Source organism: Conger conger, chromosome 12 (genome assembly GCF_963514075.1).
Source record: "Conger conger chromosome 12, fConCon1.1, whole genome shotgun sequence".
NCBI lineage: Eukaryota > Metazoa > Chordata > Actinopteri > Anguilliformes > Congridae > Conger > Conger conger.
This window is the reverse complement of record NC_083771.1, coordinates 29672822-29694204: the sequence shown is the minus strand read 5'-3', so window position 1 is coordinate 29694204 and position 21383 is coordinate 29672822. Positions and strand designations below refer to the sequence as shown.

The 21383-nt window shown below is 44.0% G+C and overlaps 1 protein-coding gene across 1 annotated transcript; it reads left to right on the top strand.

The window, feature by feature from the left end:
* The first annotated feature begins 6804 nt into the window (after positions 1-6804).
* On the top strand, positions 6805-12793 carry LOC133141862 (glutamine synthetase-like). Its single transcript, XM_061262655.1, has 6 exons — positions 6805-6973; positions 9199-9360; positions 10475-10621; positions 11356-11483; positions 11982-12181; positions 12493-12793. The coding sequence occupies exons 1-6, from the start codon at positions 6805-6807 to the stop codon at positions 12791-12793; spliced, it is 1107 nt and encodes a 368-aa protein (XP_061118639.1).
* Positions 12794-21383: the final 8590 nt, after the last annotated feature.

Genomic DNA, 21383 nt, shown 5'->3' with positions numbered 1-21383 from the left:
ATCACTGTTTGTGTACCTTGCTCGTCAGCCAAATTAGAGGCTTAATGTCTTTTGTCTATTTCTGTCATCACTTTGTCTTTCACTTTAGCCACAATGACCACTGAATATCTTAACTGGAAGACTGCTTTGTTCTCCTTTGTGATTCATGCAGTATCTTCCCATAGCTTAGGGCCAGTGTTGGAGTACGGGACATGTTGATATCCTGTTGTGTAAAGGACTGTAAATCCTGTGTGAAGGTTGTGAAAGACCGGCTAGGTAATGGACCCGGTAAAAACCTGCTATGTAACAACAGTCACGTTAAAACTCTGCTGTTCTCGCCTTGATGCTGTTTGTGTGGCCTACCTACTTCCTACACATCTCTGTTCACAATCAACATTGTCAGTAGGGCGTGAGGTTCATTTGTCTTTCGTTCAAGACAATAAATGGCCTCCGAATATTAAAAGGGACATCTACATTCACAGCACTTTATTAGGAACACCTAATCATGCGATTATCTAATTAGCCAGTCAGGCGGCAGCAGTGCAATACATAAAATCATGCAGATATGGGTCAGGAGCTTCAGTTACTGTTCAACTATCAGAATGGGGGAAAAATGTGATCTCAGTGATTTTGACCATGGCATGATTGTTGGTGCCATTCATGCTAGTTTGAGTATTTCTGTAACTGCTGATCTCCTGGGATTCTCACACACAACAGTCTCTAGAGTTTACTCAGAACGGTACGAAAAGCAAAAAACATCCATTGAGTGGCAGTTTTGCGGACAGGAACCTTGTTGGTCAATGGAGAATGGCCAGACTGTTTTGAGCTGGCAGAAAAGCTATGGTAACTGAGATAACCACTCAGTACAATTGTAGTGAGCAGAAAAGCATCTCAGAATGCACATCACGGTAAACCTTGAGGTGGATGGGTGACAACAGCAGAAGACCACATCAGATTTCACTTCTGTCAGCCAAGAACAGAACGCTGAAGTTGCAGTTGGCACAGGCTCGACAAAACTAGCAAGGTGAAGACTGGAAAAATTTAGCCTGGTCTCATGAATCTCGATTTCTGCTGAGGCATACAGATGGCGGAATCAGAATTTGATTCTGCTGTCCTGACAGTGGTAGAGAAGTCATTCAACCACTGAGGAACTAGAACGGAAAACAGGCGTGAATGTGCAGCTCAATCGCCAGGTGCTCGTAGTGAAGGAGACCAGAGCTGGCAGACCAGAGAGGTCTAGCTGGGGAGTAAGGAGTGATTACGGATTGTATGTAAGGTGGGGCAGTCCCCTGAGCGGCCTGAAATTCCAACACTAGGGCCTTGAACGGATGCGTGTGGCAATAGGAAGCCAGTGGTGGACATGAGCCGACCTGGGCTGACTGGTGATCAGGCGGGCTGCAGCATTCTGGACCAGCTGGAGGGGCTTGATGGCACAAGCTGGGAGACCGGCTAGGAGGGAGTTGCAGTAATCCAGGTGGGAAATGTCAAGTGCCTGGCACTGGGTGGCTTTCTCTGTACTGATAGTCAGTGTAATAACATGTGAGCCCACAAGGTGGCGTTTGTATTGTGTTCGAGATGTGATGACATCAGTGTAACAGTGTGTTATTATGCAAGTAAAGCAGCCGTATTAAAACGCACATGAAGTCTCCCGACTCTTTTTGAGGTATATAAAACCTTCTACATGGTGTCAGAAAGCGGCGAACCTCCCGTGAATAAAAAGTAGGTGCAAAGCAGTGTTGGCTGAGTGATGAAAATGTCGGAGATAGTCTGCTAGAAAGAAGCATGGTCTACTTCATTAGCTTGGTGGCTAAGCTACGGCTACATTAACTGTGACCAGCCGATGAGCAGCGTGGCCCGGAGAAGGAGAGAGAGGGGAATGTGATGGATCAAATATTCGCAATAGCACGTCCCGGTAACTTCGATTTTGAACAGCCCAGCTCATGGCCGCAGTGGATAAGATGGTTCGAGCGATTTAGACTGGCATCAGGGCTAGATGGAAAAGACGAAGATTACCAAGTTAACTCCCTCCTCTACATAATGGGCGAAAAGAGCGACGACATTCTCAGTACACTGCCTCTGGCGGAACATCAAAAGGCAGTCTATGCGGACATGAAAAAAGCCTTTGATGAACATTTTGTCGGTAAGCACAACGTGATATATGAACATGCCAAGTTTAATAGCAGACAGCAGCAACAAGGTGAATCTGCTGAACATTTCATCACAGATGTGCATAAACTGGCAGAGCACTGCAAATTTGGGGCATTAAAAGAAGAGATGATTAGAGATCGCATAGTGGTCAGGATCAGAGACTCTAGGCTATCAGAGAAGCTCCAGTTAGACCCCAACCTGACGCTGGCAAAAACAATAACGCAGGTCAGGCAGCAGGAGGAAGTAAAGAAACAACAGCAACTGCTGCGGGGAGAAAAAACAGGTAGGAAAGGTGCCAATGTAGATGCCATAAACGCAGGGAGAGGGAGAACAAAATTCAGACAAACTCTCCCATGTAGGCCAGAGCAGTTATCATCAAAGTCACACACAAGCCATGCTGAAAAATGCAAAAGGTGTGGTAAAACACCACAACACTCATGGAAACAGTGCCCAGCAAAAGAAGCAGAGTGCCGTAAATGTAAGAAAAGGGGGCATTTTGCTGCGGTTTGCAGATCAACACAAAGAGTGGGAGCTATAGTAGATAGCGATGCAGAAAGTGAAATTACATTCATGGGGGCAATTAATACAAAAGAAAATGATGATGGAACAGATGAGGCATGGTTAAAAGAAATTAGCTTGAATGGAGAGCAAATGCTGTTTAAACTGGACTCAGGAGCTTCAGTTACAGCCATTCCAGCTTCCATGTATTCAAGAAAAAGGGACGGCAAGCTGATGAAACCACCAAAAAAGATTAAAGGGCCTGATAACTGCCCACTGCGGGTTTTGGGCATTGTGATGGCACACATGAAAACCAAAAGGAAGGAAACAAAGCAGACTGTGTATGTAGTAGCAGATCTAGCAATGTCTCTAATGGGGCTCCCTGCTTTAATAAAGTTGAACCTGATTCAACAAGTAGCTTCAGTCTAGGAGGAGAAACAGAGGAATAGCCAACAGTACAAGGCTATGTTCCCAAAAGTGTTTTCAGGTCTTGGAAAGCTACAAGGCAGCTATAAGATAAAGCTGAAAGAGGGAGCGGCTCCATATGCTCTGTCAGCTCCACGTAGGGTCCCCTTACCAATGAAGGACCAAGTTAAAGAGGAGCTAGCTAGAATGGAGAAAATGGGGGTCATTAGGAAAATTGAGGAGCCAACTGATTGGTGTGCGGGAATAGTGGTGGTCCCCAAACGAAATAAAAAACCCAGAATATGTGTGGACCTCACCCGACTTAATGACAGTGTGTGCAGGGAGAGACACATATTACCTGCAGTGGATGAGACAGTAGCACAGCTAGAAGGGGCAAAAGTCTTTTCGAAATTAGATGCGACATCTGGTTTCTGGCAGGTTACTGTGCATGAAGAATCACAGGCTTTAACAACTTTTATTACCCACTTTGGAAGATACTGGTTCCAGCGGCTACCTTTTGGTATGTCATCCGCGCCTGAACATTTTCAGTTGAGAATTTCCCAAATCATCGCATGCACAAAGGGCGCTCTGTGCCACGCAGATGATATCCTCGTATTTGGGAAGGACAGAGCAGAGCATGATGAAAGGCTGCAGGAAGTACTGAAAAAGTGTGAAAAAGCAGGCCTCACTCTCAATGAAAAATGTGAATTTGCAGTGGAGAAAGTTAAATTCCTGGGCCATAACATAAGCGCAACAGGAATTGAGGCTGACCCAGACAAAATCAGCGCCATTGAGAAAATGCCGGAACCCCGTAACGTGGAGGAGGTCCGCCGGATCATGGGAATGGTGAATTATGTCGGCAAGTTTTCACCCAGCCTACCAACCCTCACGAAACCCCTACGTGATCTGCTAAAAAGCGACAGCACATGGACATGGGACATGCAACAGAAAACAGCCTTTGAAAATATAAAAAAAGAGCTAAGTTCACCTCCAGTCCTGGCACAATACAGTCCTAAGAAAGAGACAATGGTCTCGGCGGATGCATCTTCATATGGACTTGGGGCGGTCCTCATGCAGCAGCAAACAGATGACAGGTGGAGACCGGTTGTGTATATATCACGGAGCTTGACACCCACAGAGGTCCAATATGCACAAATCGAAAAAGAAGCTTTAGCAGCAACCTGGGCCTGTGAGCGTCTCAGCTCATATCTGCTAGGCTTGGAATTCACAGTGAGAACGGACCATAAGCCCTTAATCTCACTGCTAGGCTCTCGGTCCTTAGATGATCTTCCTCCAAGAATTCTCAGATTTAGGCTGAGGCTGCTGAGGTTCAACTGCAAGATCATACACATCCCAGGCAAACAACTTTTCACTGCTGACACTCTCTCAAGAGCCACCCAAGGACCAGAGAACAGAGAGGCCAACAGTACCTTGGAAAATGAATGCTGTGCCTACATCAACCATATTATACAACATTTACCTGCCACTGAAACTAAACTAGTTCATATCAAGGAAGCTCAGAGCGCAGACAGCGTTTGTAAGCAGCTGAAAACATACACAGAGAAAGGCTGGCCCCCTCACAGGAGAAGCGTCCCTGAGCACCTTCTGCCATTCTGGCCAGAGAGGAATGACATTCATATGGCAGACGGCTTGCTTCTCAAAGGAGTGAGGATCCTGATCCCTGGGCGCATGCAGGGGGACATGCTGGAAAAACTACATGAAGGCCACCAAGGAGTAATGAAATGTGTGGCAAGGGCACAAGACTCTCTATGGTGGCCAGGAATAACAAGGCACATTAAAGAAGTGGTGGAAAGGTGTGAAATCTGCTGCCACTATTCACAGTCAAAAACAGAGCCTTTAATGGCCACGCCGCTACCATGGCAAATAGTGGCAGCTGATATCTTTCAATGGAGGAATAGCCATTATATTGTGGTGGTGGACTACTACTCACGATATATCGAAGTAGCAAACCTCCCAACCCTGACAACAGCTACAACTGTGGAGCGACTGAAAGTAATCTTTGCAAGATTTGGAGTACCTGAAATATTGGTAACTGACAACGGCCCACAGTTTGCTTCAGCAGACTTTGCCAATTTTGCCCAGGACTATGGATTCAGTCACACAACCAGCAGCCTGCGCTACCCCCAGAGCAATGGGGAAGCGGAGAGAGCTGTTCGCACAGTTAAACAACTTCTCAATAAAAGCCCAGACCCTCAGAAAGCCCTCTTAGCCTACAGAGCTACACCACTGGCTCACGGACTGAGCCTGGCCCAACTGCTGATGGGGAGGAGGATAAGATCGACAGTTCCAACCACTCCACAAGCATTGAAGCCAGCCTGGCCAAACCTCAGGGCTTTCAGAGAAAAAGACAAGGAAATGAAAGAAAAACAGAGAAAGACATTCAACTTGAGACATAAGGCAAAGGACTTACCAGTTCTGGTTCCGGACAGAAAGTGTGGATTAGAACATCACAAACCACAGCTACTGTCCAGGGACCTGCCTCAGCACCAAGGTCGTCCAACGTGCAAACAGACCAAGGGAGCGTAAGAAGAAACAGAGCACACCTGACAGTGCTCCCTGAGACAGGTCTGCCTGACACTGATGGAAAAGTAACTGACCAAAGGCAGGAAGAAGAAGGTGAAACAGTGACCAGGTCGGGACGGATTTCCCGTCCTCCAGATAGACTGGACTTTTAAATATTCTAGTTGCCCAGGCAGTTTACCCTGGCCTTTGAGAAGAGAGAAAAATAAATTGATATTGTGATATTATGTTCTGATGTTACTTGGGAATAGTTAAAAACATCCAGTAATCTATACCTGATTAAGGTGGACGTGATTATTATTTTGGAAGTATTTTAGTTTGGTACAGCTCAAGCTTAAAAAGTAACAAAAAGCAGTTTACTCACTAAAAGGGGGGGATGTACTGATAGTCAGTGTAATACCATGTGAGTCCACAAGGTGGCGTTTGTATTGTGTTCGAGATGTGATGACATCAGTGTTATTATGCAAAAAGTAAAGCAGCCATATTGAAACGCACATGAGTCTCCCGACTCTTTTTGAGGTATATAAAACCTTCTACATTCTCCATCAGGAGATGACGGATACGGCGTATATTGTAAAGGAAGAACCTGTAGTTTTCTGGCAGTGGAGGATACATGTGGAGTGAGGGTGAGGTGGTTATCAAGAGTCAACCCAAGATTCTTGGCCGTATGGGAGGAGGAACACCAATTGAACACCTTTCTGATGTGGTAGAACGGGAGATTTGCATCAAAACAAATGAACTGCAGTCTACCCAGGTGTCGACTACGTGGTAGGCTATTTCCCTTGTTCTTGTTAATTCCATTGGTCATCTTTCTTGACAGAACCCACTTACAGTAATTTGTGTATATACATTTTGAGCACTTTATTAGTTAATTTATTAGACTTATTTTTTAGACTTTGTCTTCTGCTGCTGTAGCCTATCCACTTAATAGGTTTGACACGTTTTGTGTTCAGAGATACTCTTCTGTCTACCACTGTTCTAATGTGTGGATATTTGCGTTATTGTTGGATTCCTGTCAGCTTTGACCAGTCTGGCCCTTCTCCACTGATCTCTCTCATTAACAAGGCATTTTTGCCCACAGAACTGCTGCAAATTATCAATCAGTGAATACTCTACTATTTGTTGAATACTGCATGATTCATGCAGTGAAGATGCAGTGTAGTCCATGTACTGCTGTGTCCCACTCATACAATTTGGGCAGATACATTCTGACTGGTCTCCTCTCCCTCAGTCATGTCCTCCGTGTCACTCAGCTCTCAGCTGGACAAGGTTCAGCTGCAGCGCTACCTCGCCCTGCCCCAGCGTGGCCTGTGTCAGGTGACCTACGTCTGGATTGATAGCACCGGAGAAGCTCTGCGCTGCAAGACTCGAACACTGGATTGTGAGCCCAGCAGCATTGAGGGTAATGGGTTCTCATGCACATGTGTCACTTTAGTTGTCTTTTTTCAGTGTTATTTTATTATCATTTTGTCAATTGTGTTTTTACTCATTTAACTGACTTTTTTATTATAAGTCATAATAATAATTATTTTTATTATTATTCATTCATTCATTCATTCATTATCCTAACCCGCTTATCCTGAACAGGGTCACAGGGGGGCTGGAGCCTATCCCAGCATACATTGGGCAAAAGGCAGGAATACACCCTGGACAGGTCGCCAGTCCATCGCAGGGCACACACACCATTCACTCACACCCTCATACCTATGGGCAATTTAGACTCTCCAATCAGCCTAACCTGCATGTCTTTGGACTGTGGGAGGAAACCGGAGTACCTGGAGGAAACCCATACGAACACGGGGAGAACATGCAAACTCCACACAGAGAGGCCCCGGCCGACGGGGATTCAAACCCAGGACCTCCTTGCTGTGAGGTGGCAGTGCTACCCACTGCACCATCCATGCCGCTCTATTATTATTATTCTAATAATAATAATAATTATTATTATTATTATTAATAATTAATATCTCTATTCTTTTCCAGAGTTGCCCAGGGTAAGAGGCGTTGGGTGGGTGTGGGGATACTCACAAGCCACCGGCTGAGCGCCACTGTGTTGGAGTTTCACCCGGGGAACGAGAGGGTCGCCTCTTTGCGACTACGTGTGAGTATTTAGTCGCAAAGTGGCCTGCCTATGTTCAAAACCTCCATTGCAGAGGCGGCGGGCAGGAGCTGTGGCCAGAAGGTCATTGGTGCCTGTTGTGGCGGCAACCCTAGAACCCACTGGTGGACCATGTCACAAAACAAAAGTTGTCTCAAACTGGTTTCATAAACACCACAATGAGTTCAGTGTTTTTCAGTGGCCTTTCCAGTCACCGGATGCAGTAACCTGGGTATGGGAGGAGTTCAGGGAGGCTATGGAGAAGGACTTTCGGTGGGCCTCAAGGAAGTTCTGGCGAACCATCCGATGACTCAGAAAGGGAAAGCAGGGCTTGTCTCAGGCTGTGTTCAGCAGGGGAGGAGAACTGCTGACCCGGACTGGGGATGTTGTCTGGCGGTGGTTGTCTTTGAGACGCTCCTGAACCCGACCCGAACACAGAACCCTCTGTGGAAAAAGCAAAACCCGAAGACTCGGGGAATCTGCACCTATATCCCTGGTGGAAATTGCTGAGGTAGTCAGCGGCAAGTTGCTGGGTGTGGATGAGATTCACCCTGAGATGCTGAAGGCTCAGGACATTGTTGGGCTGTCTTGGCTGACACGCCTCTTCAGTGTCTCATGGAGGTCAGGGTCAGTACCTGTGGGGGTGGCAGACCGGGGTGGTGGTCACCATTTTCAAGAAGGAGGATCGGAGGGTGTGCTCCAATTATCGGGGTATCACACTTCTCAGCCTCCCCAGGAAAGTTTACCCGAGTGTGCTGGAAAGGAGGCTTCGACCTAGAGTCGAACCTCAGATTCAGGAGGAGCAATGTGGCTTCCATCCTGGCCATGGAACAGTGGACCAGCTCTTTACCTTGGTGGGGTTGCTGGGGGAGTCATGGGAGTTTGAGGAATGGGAATGAGCCACTGCCCCAAGTGACGGAGTTCAAGTATCTCAGGGTCTTGTTCAAGATTGAGGGTAAAATGGAGCATAAGATTGACAGGCGGATCGGTGCAGCGTTGTCGTGGTGAAGAGGGAGCTGAGCCGAAAGTGAAGCTCTCAATTTACCGGTTGATCTACATCCCAACCCTCACCTATGGTCACAAGGTCTGGGTAGTGACCGAAAGAACGAGAACGTGGATACAAGCGGCCGAAATGAGCTTCCTCCGTAGGGTGGCTGGGCTCAGCCTTAGAGATAGGGTGAGGAGCTTGGACATCTGGAGGGAGCTTGGAGTAGAGGCGCTGCTACTTTGTGTTGAAAAGAGCCGATTGAGGTGGTTCGGGCATCTGATCAGGATGCCTCCCGGGCGCCTCCCTTTGGAGGGGATGGAAACCTTGAGGTAGACCCAGAACCCGCTGGAGAGATTATATATCTCTCCTGGCCTGGGAACACCTCGGGATCCCCCAGGAGGAGCTGGAAAGCATTACTGGGGAGAGAGAAGCCTGGAATACCCTACTCAGCCTACTACCACCATGACCCAACTCCGGATACGTGGATGAGAATGGATGGATGGATGGATAATTAATATTTACTTTGTCCTCTCTTTGGCAGATATCCCAGAGTGGGATTTCGCTGGCACCGCCACATACCAATCAGAGGGCTCTAACAGTGACATGTACCTGATACCCGTGCGGATGTTCCAGGACCCCTTCACCCGTGACCCCAACAAGCTGGTCCTCTGTGAGGTGCTGAACTTCAACCGTGAGCCTACAGGTATAGTCCTCCCCACATCTGCATTCGCTGTTTTTACTTCCAGTCCTTTATCTTCCTGATTCGGAATCTCTAGTTTGTTTGTGTTTGAGCTCAGTACTGCAGTGTCCCCCTCTCATCAGTCAAAGAGAGCGTACACAAACACACGCTCTGCCCAGAAACGCTCACTCACTCACTGTCCAACAGGTAGTGCTGAAGTATATGCCCCCTGCTCTGAGACAAAAAAAGTGCCCTTTGGCTGTTGGTGGAATCTCTAGCCCTCATCGCTCCTTTCCACCCTCCAACATATTTAGAATGAAGTGACACTTGTAGGTGACAAATTTTGGGAAACTCCCCCCAAGCAAGTCTTGGCCAGATCTGCGCTGAATCTGTGGAGAAGCTAGAACCAGTGGAGTCACTTGCTATCTGCGCCACATCTGCTGTTTATTGCTGTTGTAACCAGGAGCGAGGCCCCCTCTCCTCTTGCATCGGGTTTTATACCTGACCTACCCTTTAGGCTTCCCCCTTCCTTTGGACTATACCTCATCACACCTCATCACCTCACATCACTACCCTGCCTCCACCTGTATGCATTCCCTGGACTTGCACTTATAATGAAGTATTTGGAATCCTTGGGCTCATTCCAATTGCTATTTTACCCTGCCTTGTCTCCTTGTTCCTCATCTGACCCTAAAATAGATTGAGGTACGCAATTGTTAAGGACATTCCAATCTTTTGAATGTTCCTTGAAAGACCTAGGAGCCAGGAGTTTTCAAGAAGATTTCATGAGCAAGGAGGTAATTTCTAGGAATGTGTGACATATAAATGATCGACTTGTGGATCCACCTCTCCCCATCTGCCACACATCTGCCACATCTGTAGCTGATGTGGCTTCAAACGCTTGAAGGTACACAGACATTCTATTTGCTTCTGTCCCTGTCTTCGTGTCCTTTTCTCACTTCCTCCCCCCCCCCCCCGATTGGATTGGAAAGAGCTGTGTTCTTGCTGACACCCTGTGGTGATAGTACCTTTGGTGAGACCCAGAACCCAGGGATCCAAGGGAGCCGGAACAGCTGGGGAAGCAGTTAAATTATCCAGAAACCCTTGTCCATCCTTATGCCTGTGTTGTGTTGCCCAGAGCAAAACACACGATTCACCTGCAGTAAAGCGATGGAGGCAGCACAGCATTTTCGGCCTTGGTTTGGGATGGAACAAGAGTACATTCTGCAAGGCATGGACAGACACCCCTTCAGCTGGCCCCAGGGGGGGTTCCCAGGACCCCAGGGTGAGTAGTCCTGAAATATCACAGTTCATTTAATGTTATTAGTATTATTTTATTAATTATATTTATAGGAAGCTTTATATGTTTAACAACTTAAAGGACCTTAGGAACATAAAATGATAGTGTCACATACCAAGTAGACTAGCTCGACACAAGGTGTGTTTTAACCGCCAATAGGAAAAGAGAGCTTTCTCATTAAACAAACAATTCTTCCCTTTCACCCTCATTAGATCTGGTAAAAATAACAAACAAAAAAGACAAAGACAACATAAATCAAAAGCCCACAACCGCTTTTGAGCCAGGTTTCCTGCCCTTTTGCCTGTCTTGGGGCATGTCCCAATATTCTATGTTTTTTTCCTTCTTGTCTCCTCCTCCTATTTGGAAGTATGCAGAGAACAAGTGGAGGAAAGGAGCATTTGTGTTGCGGATTCTCACACCTACTGTCAAAGGAAGCTAACTTTTAAGCCCTGGGCTGATTAGATAACGCAAACCAATTGTGCCGACATACTTAACCAGTAGATGTGGCCCCAGACTGCAGTGATTCATGCTGCAGACAGGTGTATGAGGTGTATGACTACTGCAGACTCTCATGTTGCTTTTTACACTGCTACCATAAAATCAGGGTCAGTTTGGGGTCAATTCCTTTTTTGTTTCAGTGAGTTCACAAAATGAATTGAAATTTGATACATTAATTAAGCAGCATTATAGTTGTATGACTCACTGGTTGGCTCTCGTAGGCCCATATAACTGCGGAGTGGGCGCGGACAGGGTGTTTGGCCGAGACATCGCGATGAGTCATTACAAGGCCTGCATGTATGCTGGAGTGAAGATCTACGGAACCAACGGAGAATCCATGCCCTCTCAGGTATTTAGTGTGGACAACTCGATCGATTCTAACCCTCTTTCCAACCCTGGCATCAGAGTGTTTCTGAGGTTTGCCCCTCACAATAACGACTAGTAGCTCACAAATAGTTTTGTTTCCAGAGGTTTTCCCAAAATTTGGCACCGCTGGCAAATAAAACGGTGAAGCTATAAAACTGTAAAATGGTGAACTGTCATTAATCCTTAGATTGTGTGATTATATTGCACAATTTGCCCTAGCACAATTCATTTTAATCACTGTACAAACAAACCACAACTCTTGGTACTGTACAAGTATGCCTTACAGTTACATTTTGACACTCATTCAGTGCAACTTACAGTCGTCAGTCTCACAGTCAAGTGCCACTGATATGTTATATTATTGGTTGTGAATCAATTGGCCTGATGACATACCTGCCATCTCAATATCTTGTATTGATGTCAGTCTCTATAGCTCTCTCTCATTTATTTCCTGTCTTCTTCCTATCCCTGTCCCTGGCAGTGGGAGTTCCAGGTGGGCACGTGTGAAGGTATAGAGATGCCGGACCACTTGTGGATGGCTCGCTTCCTGCTGCACCGCGTGTGTGAAGACTTTGGGGTGATCGCAAATCTGGACCCCAAACCCGTGCAGGGACCTTGGAGTGGGTCTGGCTGCCATACCAACTTCAGTACAGAGGCCATGAGAGAAGAGGGAGGGATTAAGTGAGTATAAAACTCTAATACATGAGAAGAAATACACACACACGCACACAAACCACACATTGAGAAATACACATACACACACAGAACTGTATTACGCATGGAGAATATGCATTGCACTGCACACACATACACATGATGACACACTTCTACGCACACACACAGTACATACACCACATATGCACACACTTACATGTACAGACACCACATGAAATAACTCTTTACAGTGACAGCGCATTTTTACTTGACATATGTTGACTTAAGCATAATAATAAATGAATTGCTCGGCCCTCCGCTCCTCCTCCTTCCATCAGACACATAGAAGACGCCATTGAGAAGCTGAAAAAACGCCACGCTCACCATATCTGCTGCTACGACATGCACGGTGGTGAGGACAACAAGCGCAGGCTGACAGGCCACCACGTGACCGCCAGTATCGACCAGTTCTCCGCAGGCACCGCCAACCGAGACGCCAGCATTCGTATCCCACGTTGCGTGGGCAAGGACGGCCGGGGTTATTTTGAGGACCGCCGCCCCGCTGCCAACTGTGACCCCTACATGGTGACAGAGGCCATCGTCCGTACCTGTCTGCTGGGGGAGACTAACAGTGACTGAGGGTCTGTGGGGGTGGGGGGAAGGAGACCAAACTTGACCTCTAAATAGTACAAAGTTAAACATGACACATTCCTTCAATTTTTAAAGCAAGATAACTTTCTTTAAATTTTTTACAGTTTCAAAATAATAAAAAAAGGATAAAGGCCCTGTGGAAAAGTTTGGGAACCCTGTCAGTTAGTACTTTTTAACTCCTCCTCAGGCAACTATAACAGCTTTAAATACCTCCTGTAGCAAGCTAAGAGTCTTTCCATTCTTACTTTTGGAATCTCATGCTTCCTTGCATGTACGCCATGTTTGAGATCTCTCCACAAATTTTCAATTCTATTCAAGTCTGCGGACTGTGGTGACCATTCCTAAACCTTCATCCATCTCACCTGGAGGTACTTCATGGTTGATTTTGAGGTATGCTTGGGATCATTGTCTTGATGGAATACCAAGCCTCTCTTCAACTTCAATGTCTGGACTGACCTTCGAACATTAGCCTCTCGAATTTCAATTTCAAAGGTACAAAGAAACTCTGTATGCATTTGCTTATTATCCAAGCAAAGACTAGATATCTAGTTTCAAAACAATACCAGTTTGGTTCGCTGTTGGTAGCACCCGGTAGAATCCATTCTTCCTTCCACTTGCAAAATACCCACCTCCATGCTTAACAGTTGGTGATGTTCTCTACAAAGGCTTCACCCTTTTTCTCCAAAAGATACCTTTCTTTGGTTGTGGCCAAAAAGTTCCATTTTGGTTTTGTCAGTCCAAAGCACATTGTTCTAAAAAGCTTCAGGCTTCTCAATGTTTTCTTTTGTATACTTCAGATGCTCAGATTTTGTGTTGAGGTGGTAGGAAAGGCTTCTTTCTGGCAACTGTGCCATGTAGGTCTTGTTATTTAAAGTATGTTGTATTGTTGTCCTGTGTACAGCTAGACCTGTGCCTGCTACCGTTTTTGCAGCTCTTTTTCAGTGATGTGTGTGGGTTTTTCTGAGCATTTCTTGGGCCAGTCTATCTGAGTATTTTCTCAGTCTTCCAGATCTGGCCTTGATCTTCCTTTTTCTAATAATGTTTACGACGGTGGAAATAGGTTGTTTAAACCACCTACGCTGGTAGCCTACTCCGTCTTGGTGGAAATAAACCATCTTCATTCAGACAGCTTTGGACAACTGTTTATAGGAACCCATGGTTGTTAACACCAGAAGTCATGGAGTTAGACCATGGAATTATGTTCACCTGACTCATTGAAGACCTAACGAGTAAATTACCTGGGTCTGGGCCAAATATTTTTTTTAAAGCAACAAAGAATAATCCAAGAGTTCCCAAACATTTGCACTGGGCCCTTTTAATCTTTTATCATTTATAAACAGTAAACATTCAAATGAAGAACAATCTTGCTGTCTCATGTTTAACTCTGTAACATTTACATTTCAGGCTTGCTTCTGTTCACCAATATATTCATTGTAAAATGCTTTTTGACCTGGGGTGCCTGAATTTGTGTATATGATAGTATAACATATAAAATAACTGAAAAAGTCCCCCAGGGGCCAGTGACAGTACCACAGATCCTTTAGAATGAAGTTGTCCTCTGCATTTGAAACATACACTTAGGAGCAGTGGACAGTCACAGTGCAGTGCCTGAGTTCTGAGGCCGGTGCCCTGGTCAAAGGCAATGGCAGTAGTATACCGAACCTGATATACATGTCTTTTGAGATTCATACCAGATGCTCAGCCAAGCACATTCAGAATGTTGTCTCCCTTCTTTTGAAACCAATATTTCTGGGATTTCTTTTATTGATTGTAATGGTGGAGTTACAGCATGAATAAAAATATATTAGCTATGTCACTGTATTTTCTTTTGTTTACAATACTAATTGATTATTTATTCAGTTAACCACTAATCTTAAATTGGCTAGGGATCCTCAGGTCCGCACTGCATTAGTTCCTTTGAACTCCAGACCAGGCATCTACAGGGTACAAGCTGTTTTCAGAGAGAGAACTGCCAGCAGCCTGGCATTACCCCTGGAGCAATGTGGGGTTAAGGGCCTTGCTCAAGGGCACACGCAAGTGTCAGACATAGAAAGACAATTGGCTCAAAGCAACAGTCAATAGAGCATTTTTCTCCATAAAAACAAAAACTTGATCACTCTCATGTCACATCCCCCTCATCTCACTTCACTGGCGACCTGCTGCAGCGAGCATCCACTTTCAAACCATGGTGCTCGCTTACAGGGCAGTGAATGCAACACCTCCAACACTTTCAATCAATGTTCACATCTTACACCCCAATCAAATCTTTCTGTTCACGGTCTTGAAGCGACCGACTGTCTCCACGCATGCTCTCTGTCATAACACCTGTCTGTACATAGTAAAGTGTTTACTGTTTACTGTGTAGTGGTTCCACTTTTAGGTTATTATATTTTATGATTCTGGGTTATGTTATTTGAGGTTTTATTTGGGCATGTTCTGTTTGTAGTCTGTATGTTATTAGAATTTGTACTTTGATTCCTGGTTAGCATAGTTAACTTGTTAGTGATGTTGCACCTTTACTTACTAGTATGGGAATGTTATTGGACAGGTCTGGCCCTATTGCTCATTTTAGATTGGAGCATATGCAAACATACTATATGAGACTAGTGACACTGAATGACAAAGGTGTGAAAAATGCTGTAAAGTAAGAATGCTTTCAAAAATAGAAATGTTAATTGTTTATTTTTATCAATTAACAAAATGCAAAGTGAGTGAACAGGAGAAAATCAAATCAATATTTGGTGTGACCACCCTTTGCCTTCAAACCAGCATCAATTCTTCTAGGTACACTTGCACAATGTCAGGAATTTTGTAGGCATATAGTCAGGTGTGTGATTACTCAATTATACCAAACAGGAGCTAATGATCATCAATTTAATATGTAGGTTGAAACAATCATCAACTGAAACAGAAACAGCTGTGTAGGAGGGTTAAAACTGGGTGAGGAACAGCCAAACTCTGCTTCCATGGTGAGGTTGCTGAAGACAGTTTAATGTCAGAAGTCATACACCATGGCAAGACTGAGCACAGCTACAAGGTAGTTATACTGCAGCAGCAAGGTCTCTACCAAGCAGAAATTTCAAGGCAGACAGGGGTTTCTAGATGTTCTGTCCAAGCTATGTTGAAGAAGCACAAAGAAATGGGCAACGTTGAGGACCATAGACGCAATGGTCGGCCAAGGAAACCTAGTGCAGCAGATGAAAGACACATCATGCTTACTTCCCTTTGCAATCAGAAGATGTTCAGCAGTGCCATCAGCTCAGAATTGGCAGAAACCAGTGGGACCCAGGTACATCCATCTACTGTGTGGAGAAGTCTGGTCAGAAGTGGTCTTCATGGAAGAATTGCGGCCAAAAAGACATACCTCCGACATGGAAACAAGGCCAAGCAACTCAACTATGCAAGAAAACACAGGAACTGGGGTGCAGAAAAATGGCTGCTGGTTCTCTGGACTGATGAGTTAAATATTTGCCTGTAGCAGAAGGCAGTTTGTTCGCCGAAGGGCTGGAGAGCGGTACAAGAATGAGTGTCTGCAGGCAACAGTGAAGCATGGTGGAGGTTCCTTGCAAGTTTGAGGCTGCATTTCTGCAAATGGAGTTGGGGATTTGTCAGAATTAATGGTCTCCTCAATGCTGAGAAGTACAGGCAGATACTTATCCATCATGCAATACCATCAGAGAGGCATCTGATTGGCCCCAAATTTATTCTGCAGCAGGACAACGACCCCAAACATTCAGTCAATGTCATTAAGGACTATCTTCAGCGTAAAGAAGAACGAGGAGTCCTGGAAGTGATGGTATGGCCCCCACAGAGCCCTGATCTCAACATCATTGAGTCTGTCTGGGATTACATGAAGAGGTGGAAGAATTTGAGGCTGCCTAAATCCACAGAAGAACTGTGGCTAGTTCTCCAAGATGTTTGGAACAACCTACCTGCCTTCAAAATCTGTGTCCAAGTATACCTAGAAGAATTGATGCTGTTTTGAAGGCAAAGGGTGGTCACACCAAATATTGATTTGTTTGAGATTTTTCTTCAGTTCATTCACTTCTTCTGTTCATGCATTTTGTTAATTGATAAAAAATAAACTTATTCTTATTTTAAAGCATTTTTTCACACCTGCCTAAAACTTTTGCACAGTACTGAATGTCTGGAAATTAATCTTCAGTTTAACAGTGTAGTCCTATACAATGCTATGCTACGCAATCAGCTTGCTTTGTGTGTTTGCCACAGAGATGGGGACTCGAGTCAGCGAGGAAAGGAAAGGTAAGTCAGTTTACCAGCACCGGAGCTGATCCCACCTGTTGTTCACATAACATAACTTGCGTTTCAGACTCAGTATAGCTAATGTTTGTGTCACCGTTTAATCAGCATAACAGAAGCGCGTATTTTCTTATTTTGTTGACTGCCAAGTTAACGAGCGATGTTGGCTTGCATTTCAAATGCTTGATCTTGAATGCAAGCTAGAGAACCATGAGCGTAAGGTACGGTAATGAGAAAACAAACTTCAGGTTGGCTTGAAAAGCCCCATACATTTTAATTGTCAGAGTACTTCACGCAAGCAGCTGTGTTTTCAGTAAAACTGCCATGTAATGGGATTTTGATCTGGAGCCTGATCAAGGTTTGCACTATTTTAAAAACCTTTCATTCATTCATTCATTCATTATCCTAACCCGCTTATTCTGCACGGTCACAGGGGAGCTGGAGCCTATCCCAGCATACATTGGGGCGAAAGGAAGAAATACACCCTGGACAGGTCGCCTGTCCATTGCAGGGCACACACACCATTCACTCACACACTCATACTTATGGGCCATTAGACTCTCCAATCAGCCTAACCTGCATGTCTTTGGACTGTGGGAGGAAACCGGTTTACCTGGACTAGACCCATGCAAACACTGGGAGAACATGCAAACGCACAGAGAGGCCCCGGCCGATGGGGATTCGAACCCAGGACCTCCTTGCTGTGAGGCGGCAGTGCTACCCACTGCACAATCCGTGCCGCCAAAAACCTTTCAGTATGATCTTTAAGATCGATATGCAAGCAGGACAGCAAGTGATTTTGAATGTCTTGTTGGGTGATGTTATGTATTAGTTGCGTGGACTTTTTGGTGTTCAAGTGTCATACAAATATGAGCTGTATTTTTAGTCCAGGATTAACCAGCCCCTATTTTGTTATTGACCATCATCTTATATTACAGCCCAGTAACATGATGTAATGCTTACATCATGAGTCAAATTTGTCACACAGAGCTAAAAAAAATGCTTATTTATTCTATATTATTTATTGATATATCAATTACCTACTCCACCAGACCTGAGGTTTTGGCAAGCCTTTCTCCAGCCATCTTGAGAAAGGCTTTGCCAAGACGTTGGCTCAGACGTGGTAATTCATTGATATATGAATAAATAAATTAAGTGTGCCCCTGATAATACTGCTTCTTCAGTTGTCACACACTTGATGTCTTATACAAAATATGTCTTCTACACTTCTGGTTTCTATATCAAGTCTCACTGGATTTTTCCTGCCATACACTCCCATCAGACAAACACAATAAAATGTGTTAATTGAACTTATAGAAAGTAGGCTATATGAATCCACAGTAAATTAAAGATACAATGTGAAATGTGCTCTAGCAAAGTTTTTACACTGAGAGGGCCTGACTTTTCATCATTGTTGATTCAAACCAAATAACAATAATAAACTGGTTGTTGTCCAGGAGCCTTTAGGTGGTCATATTGTTTTAACTGTATTATCCGTTTTGGTGCACGAAAACAAAAGACTCTATCAATGACCTCCGGATACGTATATTTTATTGCAATGGTTGTACGTTGTAGGGCTTAAAAGAGAATGTCGAAAGTCCAAGCCCCAATCTCTGACTACTGGTAAATACTTTCGACAGGCGCGAACGAAATGCGCACAAAATAAACCACTAGGTGGCACTATAAAGCTGTTTGTTTCGGTGTTGCATTGCTGATGGCCAATGTGGTTTTGGTCATATCAAACATGACAAATTTTGCCTATACTGTATATTATTATTTCTTTTAAACGTGAGAAAAAAGTTCAGTCCCAATCAGAAAGCTTATGAATGATGTTGGTTCGATATAACTATTTAAAAATCTATATTTCTCTCTGTGAACTGTTACGGACAATATCACTGTAAAACATACAAATAAAATAGATGGTACAATTAGTAGTAGTAGGTACTTTATTGTCCCCGTGGGGAAATTGGTTTTTAGAAAATCATTGTTGGTGGCGTTACATAAAAACAGGCACAGCACATAGAGACAGACATATAACATCAACAGATCAGATCAAAATTAATAAAAAGCAAAAAGCAATGCAATATAACATATAAAATAACTGAAAAAGCAACCTGTCTATTGCCATTAAGATGAAGGGGCAATCTGTCCTACAGATGGCAGTTGAACCCATGAGAATTATAGCTTTACTTGTAGTTTACTTGTAGTTACTTGTAAATTAATTGCATTTAGATATTTTAGGAATATAAAGTGCAGGTTTAGTTCCTGGAGCAAATTGGATTAGATTTCAAACTATGAATGTGAGCTAAAAGAAAAGTCTGTCTCCTCTAAATTGAGGGTATTTTGTATCCATATCAGGAGATCCCTGTAGGAAGTAATACTTTTTTTATATATATATACACACCCAATTTCTGGGGAACAGAAGTAACCGGAAATTGGCTGCTCAGCTGTTTCTTGGCCAGTTGTGTGTCTTTGCATCATTACTTAGTTTTTTATTTTTAATAAATTTGCAAAAATTTCAAAAAAACGTATTTAATGTTGTCATTATGGGGTGTTGTGTGTAGAATTTTGAGGAAAAAAATGAATTTATTCCATTTTGGAATAAGGCTGTAACATAACAAAATGTGGGAAAAGTGAAGAGCTGTGAATACTTTCCGGATGCACTGTATACTCATTGAGCACTTTAATATGTATTTATTAGGACTTATTTCTTTAGATTTCTTGGTCTTCTGCCACTGTAGCCTATCCACTTAAGAGGTTTGACACATTTTGTGTTCAGAAATGCTCTTCTGCATACCACTGCTGTAATGTGTGATTATTGTCACCTTCCTGTCAGTCTGGTCCTTCTCCACTAACCACTCTCATTAACGAGGTGGTTTCTTTGCCTGCAGAACTGCTGTTCACTGGATGTTTCATTGGCGATTCATATTTATGTGGTCTTTTACGATAAGAATGATAAGAATATGAAAACTCTTGCATAATATTGGCCCATTGATATTGGAATGACATATAATTACACAATAATTGTTTATTTTGGTATTCAGTGAGCAGCATTTTTGGCTTTATCCTGTTGCTGTGCTAGAGTATGAATTTTTGGTGGTGAAATCTTTGTGTGTATCCTTGAGTTCATGCTCCTAGATGGATGTGATTGTCCAATGTGTCATGCTAGGTGCAAATGAGACTGGGCAGGGGCTTCTTTTGAAATATGCATTGAAATATGCATAAATGAAACCACTTAGAAACCCTGTATTTGATTTCCTTAGTTTAGTAATGAAGCTGGAAACACACGGGGCTCATCCCAATTTTTCATTTCCTTGCCCCTAACTTGGAAATCGATCGAGCTCCGCCGTCTTTAAGGACATTCCAACCCCTTAAACGTTTCTAAAAGTAGAAATTAGCAACAAAACATCCACCTGTGGTTCCACCTCTCCAAAACTGCCAGGTATGTAACTGCTGTGGTTTCAAACTGACGTTTGAAGGAGCAAAGACATTCCATTTGCTAAATTCACATTCTCTATTCACTTACTCTTTACTAATAAGTATTTTGGAATGAAGTCCATTGTTTGTTGCTTGCGCTCATAGTTTAATTGCAGGAGCACTGAATGTCAGAGTTGAGCAATCTCATGGTGCCAGTGCGATGGCCATTAGGGGGCTTGCATGAAGGGGTTAATAGGTGTGTATGGATTGTCACTCAATTACCGTGAATCAGAGCCACTACTGCCAAGCACAAAGGCTATGAGGTGTGGTGGCAGACCTAAGGGCAGGTAATGAACTGCAGTGTCCGCCCATCTTGAATGAGCAGTTAATTCCTGGCATTGGCAGCATTCCTGATAGTATCTGCATAGTAAGTGCATGTTGGTATTTCACCTGTAATGATCTTGCATCTACATTGATAGTAGAATGACATTTACAGTCCCCTCCAAAAGTATTGGAACAGCAAGGCCAATTCCTTTGTTTTTGCAATACTGAATACATTTGGGCTTGAGATAAAAAGATGAACACGAGACAAGAGTTCATAATTCCAGCTTTTATTTCCTGGTATTTACACCTAGATGTGTTAAACTACTTAACACTACTTGTGTCCTACGTATCAGACCATGATAGATCCTTTCCTTGGTCGACCTGTCCAATATCTGTTGCTCAGTATGCCAGTGGTTTCTTTCTTTTTCAGGACATTCCAAGTTGTTGTACAAGCTATGCCCAATGATTTCCCCTCTTTTCTAAGCTTCAAAATGGCTTGCTTTTCCCCCCAAAAGACAGCTCTCTAGTCTTCATGTTCGTTTATCTTATCTAACACAAATGCAGTCTTCACAGCCAA

Coding starts and splice junctions, on each gene's coding strand:
- LOC133141862 (XM_061262655.1), top strand. CDS start 6,805: ATGTCCTCCGTGTCACTCAGCTCTCAGCTGGACAAGGTTCAGCTGCAG. Junction 9,361..10,474: donor CTTCAACCGTGAGCCTACAG/GTATAGTCCTCC, acceptor TGTGTTGCCCAG/AGCAAAACACACGATTCACC. Junction 11,484..11,981: donor GAGAATCCATGCCCTCTCAG/GTATTTAGTGTG, acceptor TGTCCCTGGCAG/TGGGAGTTCCAGGTGGGCAC.